We start from the raw sequence: 15,097 nt of genomic DNA, 5'->3' as shown, positions 1-15,097 counted from the left end.
TCTACTTCCATGACTAAAGCGGAGCCCCATGAACTGCAGGTGCAAAATATCGCCACCCACAAAGCATCCTTTTTTCTCAATTGTTTTTTTTCTTTACCATACTCAGTAATATTACCTTCCTCTTTTCATGAGTCTCCCAAACATTTTGCTTGTCTAAATACTCTGAATTTCCTACTTTGTTCTCCATCAGAATCTTCAGTCATTTCCGCCTCATGGCTGCTCCCCTAGATTTTTCCAATGGTTTAAACTGCCACCCACAATGATTTTTCTCTCTAGAGAATGCTCCTGTAGGTGCATCCTATTATAACAATGACTTTTTTCTGGCTGGGCCTTTGAACAACCAATTTTTACTGGCAATGAACTTTATCAAAGGAGTGAGGAAGGGAACTGTGAGCTTGAAGAGATAATTTTATAAATCACAACATGGAAAGATTGCGAGTGGCCTATGTTTTCTTCCAAGTGGTTATTGTGTGGCACTGTTCCCCCAACTTTCCTGGCCCAGGCTCTCACTAACCTTCACTTTGTACATCAGGGAAACGTTTTAAAGATGAACCTGAACTTGGAAGGCTTCTACGATGATTGCATTGACCTACTAAAAGAACCAGCGAGAAATGAGCAGACAATATTCAATAAAGGAAGGAATAAGGTAAAGAAAACTATGTACCCTCAGATATTCATTACTTTTGTTTTGAGGTTAGAGTCATTGTGCATTGAAAAAAAAATGAATTGAAGCCTTATTATCTATCTGAATCTTCCAGTGTAAATGAAATGTGAGTGTCCTCGTCCCTTCTTTTCTACCCCTTACTTAGTCCTTTGTCTCTCACCTGTGCTCTTTCCCTCTGAGTCCCTCCCACTGAATACTGGAACCATAGCATTTCACAGTGGCATTGGGACAGCCATTCAAACACCATACCATCTCCCCAAACTATTTTTGTTTCTCCCATCTTTAGCTGCCTTTCAATCCCAACTTCAAGTTTTACTTCTCCCTCTTTATCATACCACCAAGTTATGACTTTGTTGTTTTACACTACCCCCGGAAAACCTTAATACATGAAATTATTGATAGATTGTATCTTGTTCCCATAGAATCTACCTCTAAGATGATATTTCATATGTACTAAAACATAGAATGCAACTGAAATATAAATACTAAAGTATTTAGAGAAATGTTAAATTATTTTAAAGCCTATGCATTACAGATAAATTAACCATGTAGCAAGAACTGCAAATATTCACAAAATGCATATACATTTCAAAAGCATTATTTAAATCACATCATGATGGATTTTCGGTATAAGTTGCTCACTATCTATTCATAGCTGTTGGACTATAATTAGCTTTTGACTTTATGCTTTGCCAAGTTTGCTCCCAATGTTTGTGGGAGCCCAAGGAACTGAAGGAGCAAGCAGAGTCGACATTATTCTCAACTGCTCCCAAATAAAATAAAATATACTTTTTGTGACATGAGAGTTTAAAAAAATTCTCCCCACTTGTTGCAGTCATCTCATGGAGAAAGACTTACCTTTTCTTAAACTAAATAGAGTACTTAAGAGCTTCTTCATAGGTCCTTTTCTGCAGGTTAAATCTGTGTCAAGGTCTAGTGTAATTATACAACCACCAGTCAGCAAGTACCATTAATTAAGCAAGCTGACTTTTTTCGTGGGATGGCCTTGTAGCATTTAAACCCTGATTCCTCTCTGAGGCAAAGGAAAGCTGCCACACCTTGATCATCTTGTTGGACTTTAGTCTTGTATCAAATGATCTTTGGTTACTCTGATTGTCTAAACCAGGATTACTCAACCTCAGTACTACTGACATTTTGGCCCAAAGAATCCTTTGTTGTGGGTGCTGTCCTGTGCATTGTAGGATGTTTAGCAGCACTCCTGGCCTCTGGACTAGATGCCGGCAGTACCCGCTCTCCACCCAGTTGTGACAAACAAAAATGTCTATAGAAACTATCAAATGGCCCCTGGGGAGCAAAATCAACCTTGACTGAGACTAACTAGTCGAAATAATAAAGAATAACATTAAATGTATCACATTTTCTTAACTAAGTTATAAGAGCTACTAAATCCAACAACATATTATTTATTTTTTAAATTCTGCACACTTTTCTACATTGTCAACCACACACATTTAGTAAGATTAAAAACAAAAGTTATTGCTGCCAAAGCAAACACACTCATTTGTACTTAGTAAAATGGCTTTCTTGTTTTTATTTATTTTTCTTAGAAAAAAATTAAAGAAACAGATTCCTTTAAATAAAAAAGCAAGATTTTCTTTCATTGAGAAATCACTTTTACTTTAATGTAAATTAAAAGACATGATAGATCATCAGATATTTAGGATAAAAGTGAAAATCCATAATTACACTAAGATCTCTCATTGACCTCATTTCATGTATATGTTCTAGTGCAATTGGCAAAATGAAAGGGCAGCAGTAATCTTCACTTTTAAACAGCTCAACCACATTTACCCTCTTATTGTCTCTATCATTTATATTATAGGTCAGCTGTAACAAGTTCATGAAACACCATGTGGGCAGATAGCAAGAAGCACCAAGTGAAAAGCTTATGTGGGAATCACTGCATTCAATTTTAATACCCTTAAATGGTATTGTTCTTCCTCAGAAAATTATTTGAGTCAGAAAGAACAATTCCACCAAACTATTACAAGAATATGTTCATCACAGGATTTTCTCCTGGAGATAGTAAAGTGCTTCTCATTTTTATGACCCAAAAAATACAGTTGGTAGAATTAGGCAATTCAGTAAATGCAGTGCCCATTGCACTGCTAACAGATTAGTGATGGTGTTTTATTCCCTAAGGTGAGCACCGAAGCTGAATCCACAGGAATATCTAAAAACCCCTAAGGCTAAACAGAGGCACAGAGTATTAAAAGCCTTGCCTAAAATCACAGAACTATGTAAGGCTTATGATACCAGCATTTAGAGTTACAGAATTCTAGTGCTAGAAGGGATTTAACAATTATCTGATCAAATCTCATTTTACAGTTGAGGAAACTGAGGCCCAAAGAGATTAAATATTTTGCCCTCCAAAATTCACAGGAAGTAGTGTCAGAACTGGGCAGGCAGCCCAATTCTCCTGAATTTCAGCCATGTAACTTTTTTCACAAGACCAAAAGGGAGCTCCAAGAAACTGCTGCATATAAATAAGCTGTTTTGTAATGATACTGTAGATTCCCATGCCAAATTTTTTCCCTCTTTCCATTCATCTATTACACAGTGATTAATAAAGTAGCAGCATGGAAGTGCTTTCATAGCAAACAATTCAGTGGAGCGCTCTTATCAAAGTGGGTGAGAACAGTCCCTGGGCCCTCTTCCAGTAATCCTGATCACCTGGTAGGCGGAGTAAGATGTTCTTGAGACATTTGCTTTGGAAAATATTGGGAAGGGCAAAAGTGTTCTTCACCACCTTTCTGTTCTCTTCTCTCTTACCTTATCCTCCCCAAGTACTTAAAGGTACCAAGTCACCCCTTGACTGCCCAAATCCCCTTCCAAGAGCCTTCCCCAAAAAAGCCTTTCATAGACCAAGCCCTATGTTCAATATCTTTCTTTATCCACTTCCCACTTACCTTCATTAAATCTTATTTGTCCCAAGATAAGATTACCTATTGCGGAGATATTTTAGAAGATAAAGTCTTGTGGAATTCCCTTAAATTTACCACAAACATGGCTCCCCACCCTACGGACTTGGAGAACTGGTGCTGCACACTTAGTTCAATGGATGTAGAGTATCATTATATTTTCTCTTCCAGATGCTCATTTTGTTTGCCTACAGGGCAATGATTGTAGAGTCAAGTGATTATGTCCATCAGTGGAAATGAAAGTTCAGAAATCCTGACAGAGATACGATCTAAGGCTATAGATTTAGGATTAATTAAAAGTTAATGATCATTAGCTATGAAAGTGGGTGAGATCTTTGAGTGGAAAAATATATAGAGAAGATTAGAGAACTTAAAGACAAGATTACACATCATTCATGTTTTTAGAAGGTGGGAAAAGAAAAAGGAATCAATAAAGACAGAGCAGCCAAGGCTACAAGAGAAAGAAATTGAGAATGAGCTATGTTTTGGTGAGTTAAATCAGTTTCCCAGACACTTTGCCAGAACTCATCAGATTGATGCAAATATTCCCTGTCTGTGCTGAGATACACAGATTTATCTACCCCTTTCTGGAAACACACACACACACACTTTTTTTCTGCTAATAGCAAAAAATGGCTTTATGGTGGAGAAATGTAAAAGATAGTTGGTATATGTGAATGTTTGGAAACCGTTTTCATAAAGGAAAACTAGTATATCCAGGAAACTATAGCTCAATGAGTTCTAAAAGTGATTTTTGTAAAATTCCATAGTGACTTAAAAACGGAATGCTTATTTGCATTTGAGAATAAAGACAGAAGTGCCAAAAGCCAACATGGATTTACTCAGAAAAACTTGTGTTAAATTCACCTTATTTTGCTTTCTGAGATGATTATTTAATAGAAAACTCTAGGTTGGTGCCGTAGACAAAATTTATTGTGATTTCAGGAAGTCATTTGATAAACACATTCATGATATGTCTCTTAAGGTAAGTGGAGAAATGTGAATTGAATGGGCATTTGGTCAGGTTATAATTGTGCCCAAGCGTGTTAAATAGTTCATCAGTGTCAACCTGGAAGACAGTTTGCCTTGCCCTGGGGAGACAGTTGGCTTTGTCCTAAACTCTGCAGTGTTCAACACTTTTATCAGTGGTATTAATAGACAGAGGAAATAGGACATTTTAGTTGATTAAAAACATTGTGAATCAATAGTCCTGCGTGATTCTTATAAAAACAAAGAACTAATAAAGTCACTTTCATAAAAGCATATCATATAGATCAAGGAGATGATGATTCCACTGATTACTTTCCACCTGAAAAGTAAGTAAATCCTGGAAATAAACATAAGTTGAAATGTTTCTAGAAAAAGATTTGAGAGAACTCTCTCTTATTGTCAGTGGAAGTTATCTGGTAGTGTATTTTTGGTGGAAAGTATTTTTCTACTTCAGGAATTATAGGGAGTGAAAAAAAAGTAATATCCTTGGATTACCTTCTTGAGTTTAGCACCATTTGAAAGTGAGACACAGGAGTCAGGAATCAGTCACCAGTAAAAGCTGGACTGGAGGACAGGACTTGGACTTTTCTAGTGGGTTTCCCAAAACTTCATCTCTGATTGAGACAGACTTGTCTACCCAGCCACTTGGGTGCACAGCTAGACAACACAGTCTTCCCTTACAGAGGTTTTTCATGCATTAGAGCCAGTGTGGATGCACCCACTTGAGGGAAGGCACATCCAAAAGAGAGGGGCTCAAAGAGACATAGCTGGGCAGGCTCAGTCTCTTCTTCCAAACCCACAATTAGGTAAGTCACTTCCTCCCCAGGAGCGAGTGAGGAGTAGGGAGACTAGCCCAGACTTTGATCCAAATTTCTCCTAAGCCTGTTGCAAATTTTCCATTTTTAAACATTATTCTTTTCCAGAGGGGCCTATGTTACCCATAGAAGTCATTGAGGAGTTGCCTGCCCCTGCATGAGCCTCAGATCAACAAATGTCCCTGCCCTCCCATGAAGGAGTTTGTAGCTCATTAAAGTGGGACCTCCGAAGGTGACCAGAATGAAGAAAGTTCCAGGAATTAAGGCAGAATGAGACCTGGAGGTTGCAGGACCAATTCTCTAAATAGTCAAAGGGCTGTTAAAAGAGGAGAGCAGTCGGACATCTTCTATGTCATCCCAAGAGGCCAATTCTGATGTATTGGTGGATACTGAGGGAAGACAGATCTGTGATAAATACAGGAAGTTATTCTTAACACAAATAAAGCATAAACTTCTTTTCAAAGAAAGCACCGATTCAGAAAAAGTGTTCAAACAGAGGCTATCAGAATGGCATAGAGGAGATCCTTAGACTGAACAGGAGGTTGTAGAATCAAAGTCCCTGAGAAAAGGAAAAGAAACATTCTACATTCAGGGAGAGCTGGAAGGAGAGGCACTAAGCTGTGGTAGGAAAACCAGAAGAAGGAGGGGCCTTCCCTACGGAATATGTGTTTATTTAATAATTTTTTTATTGACGTATATTTGATTTACAATGTTGCATTAATTTCTGCTATACAGCAAAATGATTCAGTTATACATATATATACGTTCTTTTTTTTTAGATTCTTTTCCATTCTGGTTTATCATAGGATATTGAATATAGTTTCCTATGCTATACAGTAGGACCTTGTTGTTTATCCATTCTATGTATAATAGCTTATGTCTGCTAACCCCAACCTCCCATTCCATCCCTCCCCCCCAGCTCCCTCCCCCTTGGCAACCATAAGTCTGTTCTCTATATCTGTGAGTCTGTTTCCGTTTCATAGATAAGTTCATTTGTGCCATATTTTAGATTCCACATATAAGTGATATCATGTGATATTTGTCTTTCTCCTTCTGACTTACTTCACTTAGTATGATAATCTCTAGGTCCATTCATGTTGTTGCAAATAGCATTATTTCGTTCTTTTTTATGGCTGAGTAGTATTCCATTGTATATATATGTACCACATCTTATCTATCCATTCATCTGTCGCTGGACATTTAGGTTGTTTCTGCGTCTTGGCTATTGTAAATAGTGCTGCAATGAACATAGGGGTGCATGCACCTTTTTGAATTAGAGTTTTGTCTGGTTATATGCCCAGGAGTGGGATTGCTGGATGATATGGTAATTCTATTTTTAGTTTTCTGAGGAACCTCCATACTGTTCTCCATAGTGGCTACACCAACGTACATTCCTACCAACAGTGTAAGAGGGTTCCCTTTTTCTCCACACCCTCTCCAGCATTTATTACTTGTAGACTTTTTAATGATGGCCATTCTGACTGGTGTGAGGTGATACCTCATTGTAGTTTTGATTTTCATTTCTCTAATAATTAGCAATGTTGAGCATCTTTTCATGTGCCTATTGGCCATCTGTATGTCTTCTTTGGAGAAATGTCTATTAAGGTCTTCTGCCCATTTTTCAATTGGGAGATTTTTGTTGTTGTTGAGTTGTATGAGCCCTTGTTGATCACATCATTTGCAAATATTTTATCCCATTAGTAATTTTTTTAATGAGAAAAACTTTTAAGAACTTCTGGCTTTAGACCCAGGGTTTAAACTTCTACTAAATGGCTGAAGGAAACCACTTTCTCTCAGCTGGGATTATGCTTTCTCTGAGGGTAAGTCATATCTGTGGGATAGTAGAAGGAACATTGTTTTGGTTTGCTTCTAATCTTCAACCTGAAAACACATTTATTTCTCAAAAATCACTTGTAAAGTATATGTCCAGAACAGGACTATGGGCTAAAATGAAGAACTCAAAATCAAGGCAAGACATAACTTTCTCATGTGCAAGTAGTAGCCACAGGACAAAAACCAGTAATTGTTAATTAGGTAAAAATGTGCCCAAAATGCTGAGGAAAGGCAAAGAATGAAGTGGATATAAAGCAAGTAGGTTGGGATCAATGAGATCCCTTTCAGCTTCAATATTCTTTTGAGTCTATGCCAGAAGGGTTATTTGAACCTCTTCTCAAACCAGAGATGGACGTCAGTGAGTGGAGAGAAATACTAGAACAGTGTGAGATGGATCACTGTTTTTCCCAGTCTCCTAGCATGAGCTATGCTCCACATGGGACAGAAAGACAAGTGGCAAATGTTCCTCTACTGTATGTTGGTGTGTTCTCCTGTGAAAGGCCACAACATGGGATTGTTCCCTTAATATCTACCTCCCTGCTAGGCTGTCATCTCCAAGAGGGAAGGATTATATTTACTTTTACTCACCATTTATCTCTCCAATGCCTAGCACGGTACTTAGTATATAATAGATGCTCAATAGATATTTTTCATTGTAAGAATAAAACTGAGGGGCTTTTAGAAAATAAAACCAGTCATTAAGAATGGCTTTCTCTATATGAAATACGTACAGTTGTCAAATTCATAGAGACAGAAAGTAGAAGGGACTGGGGGATGGGAGAAGGGGAAGATAGTGTTTAATGGGCACAGAGTTTCAGTTTGGAAAGATGAAAAGATTCTGGAGATGGACAATGGTGTTGGTTGCACGACACCGTGAATGTCCTTAATGCCACTGAACTGTACACTTAAAAAGTGGTTAAAATGGTAAATTTTAGGTTGTGTATATTTTACCACAATAATTAAAAAAAAAAAAAGAATGACTTTCCTGAGAAAAAAGGAGGGTTATTCTAGGAGGGTCTGAGGATCACCTAAAAGGGAACATCTGATATTTGGGAACCACGAATCCTGTGAAGTGTAGACAGATAAATAAACTAAACCAGAATTTGCTGGCAGAGGAAGACTCCTCAGATCATGATTGGCAAGACATGGATCCAGTCCAGACCGCATCATGAGGGATAAGAACCAGGGCTTTCTCTCTTCTATGTCACAAGGTCTGTCACCTCGCACTCAGAGGCTGGAGGTCGGTTTACACCGATTCCTTAGTCATGGGACAGGGCTGTGCTGAGCTTAAGCAGACAAACAGTTTCAAGTTCTGTAAGGCCAGAGCCAGGGCCCCAGCTGTCACTCACTGCAGGTCTTCTCAAGTTGTCTCTCTGAAGTTGACTTTGAGATCTGGAAAAAGAAAACTCAACCACTAACTGGAAGCTTTGCCTTTTCCGTTTTGAAGGAGCAGGCCAAGCCAACGGACGACTTGGTGGTCAATGAAGCAGGAGAGGGTCAGCTTCCACGGGAAGTGAAGCAGCTGGTCCCTGGCAAAGAGGGTGCTGTCCAAGGCCTGCTCCTGCCCGTGGATGTGCTTTCAGGAGAAGAATATGAGTGTGTCTCGCCCGATGACGTCTCCCTGCCTCCGCTCCCGGGAAGCCCCAATTCCCTCCTCTCTCCGTCTGACATGGAGCTGGAGGCGGGTGCCCTCCCGTCCCTCCGCCGGCACCTAAGCGGCCACGGGACGCAGACAGGGGCCAGCGGTCCAGGGGAGGCCCCGGAGTCTGGCCTTCCGCCACCTGCTGCTTTTGCTGATGCTTGCAAAGATAAGAGAGAAACATTTTCAAGTCATGTTGAGAAGCCTTCCCCCCAGTTCCAAGCTGAGCCCCCATTAACATCCCGAGGATTTCTGGAAGAGAGTACTGACTTCCACAGAATCAGTGTTAAACCTCCAGAGAGCATGTGCAGTGAAGTGCATGCGCGAGCTTTGCACCAGCGCCCCCAGGCTCAGGGAGGTTTGCTAGAAACACCGGAGAAAACGCATGCTGATAATAACGTCACTAAAACCCGAAATAGGCTGCATGCTTCCCAGGATGCAAGCTCTGGCCTCGGGTTTCAGCCAGGCTCCAGCCAGGCCTGTCAGAGGCAAATGATTCCCAGAGAAGAGATTAAAGGTACCTCAGCAAAGAACAGCGTGGTCAGCCTAGCTGGCCAGGCCCCTAATTTCTCCAGGCTCTTGTCTAATGTAACTGTCATGGAAGGTTCTCCAGTGACTTTGGAAGTTGAAGTAACAGGATTTCCAGAGCCTACACTGACATGGTGGGTAGCCTATAACGACAAGCCATAAACAGAAACAAATTGAATCACTGAGCAAATCATTCTGTGTGCACTAACTTAAAGGTTTAGGCGTAGCTGATTAATATTCTAGGTCACTGCAACGCTGCATGATTCAATCTCACATCGAACCCCCAACTCTCATTTTTGTAGCCGCATGGCTGATACCCTTAAAGAAAAGGTAACCACATCAAATAATGATTTAACCAACTCCAAAAGCACTGCAACTTAGTTGCACTATTTTTTGGTTTCAGTTTAACATTCCGCATTTCTAAAGGTTGTGCTTGAACTTCTTTCCTATTGTTTATTCCTACATAAGCATGACATTTACTTGGTTTAACATCTGGTATTCAATTAAAAAACATAAGCATTTGGGTTTTTCCCTTTTCTGTCATCTACCCATTCCATCTTTTCCCTCTTCCAACAGAGTCACACATGCCACTTTTGTAATATTTGTTTATCTCACTAAGATTTCTTTTTATACATTTCTTCAGTGTGAAAGATGGAATAAAAATATTTCTTTCACAGTTGCTTCTAGTGACAGGTAATAAAGCCATTTTTGAAAGGTGACGTAATAACTGAGCTGTGAACAATGTGGTTTTACTCTAGACACATCACTATTTTTAGCCAATTTGTTTTAATAAAAGTAAACGGCAGAACACAGGTTCTATATCACTGTTATCATAAAAGCAGTTCTAACTTTCTTAATATGTGGGTTACTTTTAAACGTTTAGAAAAATTTTCAACCTTAAGTATATTTATTTGAGGACAAAGTTACAAATACGTAAGCATGAGTTTATACTTATAAACTAAGTAAAATAGCATTTATTTATCATACTAGTTCAGTAAACATTAAATTAACTCTTTCAGTTATTGTGTGTGCCTGTTGATGGTACTTGAAGTGTGGATCAGCTCTCTAAAGAGTTTATGAGAAAATGTTCGTTTCTCAGATTATTAAAAGAAATTGCACTTGGGTTTACCGTGCAGCCATTTATGCTTTTCATCTTATTTTGTTGTTTTTACAATTGCATGTTTTTTACAGATCAGGAATTTTGTATTTATGAATTTAAATATCAGTAAATTTATTATTTAATATCATCATTTAATTCATTATTAAATATTAGTTCACTCCAAAGAAAAATGTTGTCTGAAGTGTTTCTTGTTTTGGTCCACACAAAAAAATGACTTGATTAGTATTTACTGTTGAAGAACTGCTGCAGTATTGTGAAAAAATATCTTGCCCTCGAATTGACAACAATTTTGCTCAGTTAACAACTGGCAAACTATCAGGGAATCATTCTTAGGACACTCAGAAAAATGCAAAATTATCACTTAGGCAATGGGAATAGAAAATCGTTCAGGTTTGTCACCACTTCTTGTGTGGAAGAACATGGGGATAAATAAATAAACAAGAATCTAGAGTATACAAAATAAACAAATTATTTGCTTTGTAAAATGATGCAGCTAAGTGCTCATATTCGTAGGAAACTCTTAGAAACGTGTCATTAACAGTAATCAATTGAATAAATGCCTTTTATAATTAGAAATTGTTTTCTTCTAATGAAATTAATTCACAAAAATTAAATGAACTCATCTCGCCAGGAAGTGCTATGTAAGTACCTTCCTCTAAAGCGGCGCATTGGTATTCTCCTGTGGATCTTGCGGGATGAGTCTGATGGGAAGATGAATCTTGCTCCCATAGATTTCAAGGAGTCACAAGCTGCTGTTTCATAGCGGCTAAAAGAATGACACAGGTCAAATAGAAGGTACCATTTCCCATTTGAGGTAATTGTTGCCATGAGCAAATGGTGGCCCAGTGTGACCAGATGGCCCAGTTTTTTTAAGAGGAGTTGGATATCTGAATTTTCATATGCAATATTCTAATTGGTAAATGTCCAAAAATTCAGTTTTTAAAAAACACAGTCTGAGCCCATCAAGCATGTCTGTGGCTACCAGTTGCCAACCTCTGCTTGAAGGATAAACAGCCCCACTGGAATTTGTGGTTGCTACAGAGTTCCTGCTAATGCTAGAGAATATTACAGTAGTGATGGGCCGAATTGCAGTGCTTATTAGAACTTGGAAATGATGTGAATAAACAGTGATCCTGACTTTAAAAACTGACTCTCTGCTTCAGGTACAAGAAGGGCCAGAAATTGTCTGCAGATGGGCACTTGCAGGTTTTACACAAGGAGACAAGACATTCGGTGTTCATTCCAAAGGTATGCGAGGCAGATGCAGGCCTCTATGTGGCTCGGGCCCAAAACTCTAGTGGCATTCTCTCTTCCAATGTCATCCTCTGCGTGACAGGTAACCACAGGCCGCCCATCACAAGAATAAACTGGATCCTGCTGAGTGTCATCTACGTTAGCGTGTCCCTAATGTACTGGCTACTCACACAGTAACTGCGGGGTTGGCACCAATGGGCATCATTCTTATGAGCCTAAAGGACAACAATACTGCTGTTTATTTTCCTGCATCTCCCACCAAGCATCCCCAACCAAGTATCCCCCACCAAGTGTACCTCCATTCTGGCCATATTGCTTTTTTGGAATACCACTGCTAGGTGAAATAATCAAATTTTATTTAGTGCTTTAATGCATTTGAAGAGCTCAGTAAATCATTAGCAGTGAATAAGGATACATTTCTGTATTCTCAAAAGAGATGTGTTCAATATAAAACACAGTCAAATTATACTATGTTTATTCCCTCCTAATTTAAGAGCATGCAGATCAAGTCTCACATCAGCATGCAGATGTGTTTTATTTCAAATCCAATTGTTTGATAATCTATTTTTAATTGTACGCATAAACATCTCTTTGTAGAATAAGAGTAGAAATGTTGAACTAAAATTGTAATTTTCATTATTGCATAAGATGTCCTTTAATTTTGCTTTTCATGTCTTGATCTCATTTATTGAAATACATTCTATGTAGTTTCAACATAGCCTACGTTCCTGAGTCTGAGGATGGCACTGCAAATAATCATTCCTCCTGTTGATCTCATGGGTTTGACATTAGAGAATAGATGTGCTGTTAGCCTTAAATGGAGTTTGAAACTTCCATCAGCTGTGTGTGTCACAGAGCGAGATAGAGCGTAGCCGCAGGGGTGGACCAACAGTATTCCTGTCCTTCCGTTGACATGTTTTGGACAGCCACGTGTATACAGCTGCATCCGGCTCCTCCTGCTTCTAATCTTGATTCTGTTGCTGACCATTTTTACAGCCTGTGGGAAGGCATAGTAGTGCCTCAGTTTCCCATTTGGCAAATGGGTTCATCATCTACCTCTTGGGCAACTGAAGGTTTTCATTTCATGTCTTGTAAAGATCTGGAAAATGGAAAGTACTCTATGAAGACTAAGGGTAATTGTATTGCTTACTGTAATTTGTCATCACACTGCCTTCTGCCCACTGTTTCTCTTTCAGATGTTGTTTCTTTTGAATATTAAATTAAAGGATGGTGTGAGTATGTGATTTCCAACTGTTTCCATGTAGGAAAATGATGTTTTCTGAATTGGAGCTTAAATTCCTTTCTGATTTCTTAAGACTATATCTTTTTCAAAGACTTGAAATTAAACTCAGGGGGATACATTTAGTAAGATCTTGGGGTAGAAAAAATATATAATAGGATGACATAAGATAAATTCTATCCTTTTCTTATAATTATCACTGTAATATTGAAGAATGTTCTATGCCTTTCTGAAATATATTATTCAGAAAAGAGGATCATCATTTTAGTTCCTTTAAAAAATAAACATGTATAAGAGAGGCATTTATTTTTAGATTTTAAACGTAGTCTTGTCATGTTAGGGTAAAATCTTTAGTTGAAAGAATATTCATTATAGATTTTTGATGAAGGGTAGGCATTAATTATGTTGCTGTAAAGCCTGTCTACAAATAATAAAAATATTTAAATTTAATATATTCAAGTTGGTATTAAAAAGTTACTGGATATTAACTGAAGATGTGAAATGTGTGGCTAAGTAAAAAGTTGGCATATATTTTCTTGTGCTGTGTATTCAATTTAATGAAACAATTTAATCTCTTAATTTTCTTAAAAATTTTGACAGAAACCTATTAAAAGCGTATATATACAGCATCCTAGGGAATTCATAGTCTCTTAATTCTCCTGTCCTTTTCGTCCAGTTTCAAGTATTGTGCATATCTTGCCAAATTGCTATTCCCATTTGAAGCTAAAGAGTAAAATCTACTTATGTCCAAAGAGGGCCAGCAGGACCAGGTAACAAATTCTTGTCTCACTCTATCTCTTTCTTGTTAATTTAGTGGGATCTCCCATCCCTTTTTGTCAGCTTGGTTGAGTTTTTTTTAACAGGAGAAAATCAAACAGAAGTTTAATAACATGTGTACGTCAGAGAGACCCAGGAAAACTGAGTAACTCCAGCTTGGCTGAATTTTTGGTTTGGGGTTTTTAGGGCCTGGGAATTACTGGTTTGCTTTACCTGTTGCATGCCAGGAAATGTTAATCCTTTGGGGAGCAGGGTGGGATATACATATATCCATGGTGATGACCAAAGAAGGCATATAAAGTCCCTGATATATTTGATTTCTATATCAAGCATAAGGTTTATACATATATCTGATATATATATCTTATATATATACCTTATATATATCATATATTTGTATACATACACACCTAGAGCTCAAATGTTGGGATAAAGCATTATGCTGATATTCACGTTATAGTTCGGATAGCTGTGTATCTGTCTATCTATCTGTTTATCTATCTATCATCTATCCATCCATCCACCCATCCATTTACCTACCTACCCACTTACCTACCTACATATTCTTCTGGGCTATTGACTATCTAGTAATCCCCACGGCAGTGAAGAATAATTAGCTATTCAGTTATTCTTTTGGTTATACTTTAATTTCAAAGACTTCAGTGTGATTATCCTTTCTGTTAACATTTTTGTCTTGATCAAAAATTCCCCTTATGAAAGTATGAACCAAAAGTATTGGTTAAAAATGAAAAACTTAGGAAATGGACGTGATGTTTCTATTTTGAGATATATACATGATTTATACCTGTTTACTTCTAGAGTAAATTCTGGACAATTAACAATATCAAAACACTTTTCAACAAGCAAATGAAAATGACCAAAAGACATTTTAAAGAATATATACTCGATACCTTGAAGGAATGCAACACAAAATGTGTTTTGGGCTTCCTATAAGGCAAAATTATTTTTTCCAGTTTTTATTTTCTGATAAAAGGATGTATAAACATTTTATGGTGAAGTTTTTTTTACATTCAATTCCAAGAGAAATTTACCATAGGAATCCTTACATTTGAATCTTTGCATATTCTACAATATCTAAAGTATTTGGAAAAAGAAGCAGGAAAATTTAGCTGTTTCATTCAATAATGCTAACCATCACTTATAGTTAAGACACAGGCTTAAAATAAATTATTGCAAGAACCTCCTAACCACTTCACCCTTAAATTTCTTCAAGTAGCACACAAGGTCCTTTAGTACCTATGCTTCCATTCCCAGCCTTTGTTCCATCCCTCCCA

The 15,097-nt window shown here is 37.9% G+C and overlaps 1 protein-coding gene across 4 annotated transcripts in view; it reads left to right on the top strand.

The window, feature by feature from the left end:
* Positions 1-13,567, top strand: part of CCDC141 (coiled-coil domain containing 141) — a 204,282-nt gene extending 190,715 nt beyond the window's left edge. For 2 of the 4 annotated variants that reach the window (XM_036858605.1, XM_036858606.1), the window contains exons 21-23: positions 533-646; positions 8,692-9,545; positions 11,695-13,566. In XM_036858605.1, the coding sequence (XP_036714500.1) occupies positions 533-646; positions 8,692-9,545; positions 11,695-11,962 (1,236 nt within the window). In that variant the 3' untranslated portion in view covers positions 11,963-13,566. Of the gene's footprint in view, positions 1-532; positions 647-8,691; positions 9,546-11,694 lie in introns of all 4 variants that reach the window. The other 2 variants (XM_036858603.1, XM_036858604.1) reach the window with 2 other exon arrangements.
* Positions 13,568-15,097: the final 1,530 nt, after the last annotated feature.

This window comes from Balaenoptera musculus, chromosome 7 (genome assembly GCF_009873245.2).
Source record: "Balaenoptera musculus isolate JJ_BM4_2016_0621 chromosome 7, mBalMus1.pri.v3, whole genome shotgun sequence".
Taxonomy (NCBI): domain Eukaryota; kingdom Metazoa; phylum Chordata; class Mammalia; order Artiodactyla; family Balaenopteridae; genus Balaenoptera; species Balaenoptera musculus.
This window is presented reverse-complemented; position numbering and strand designations above follow the sequence as displayed.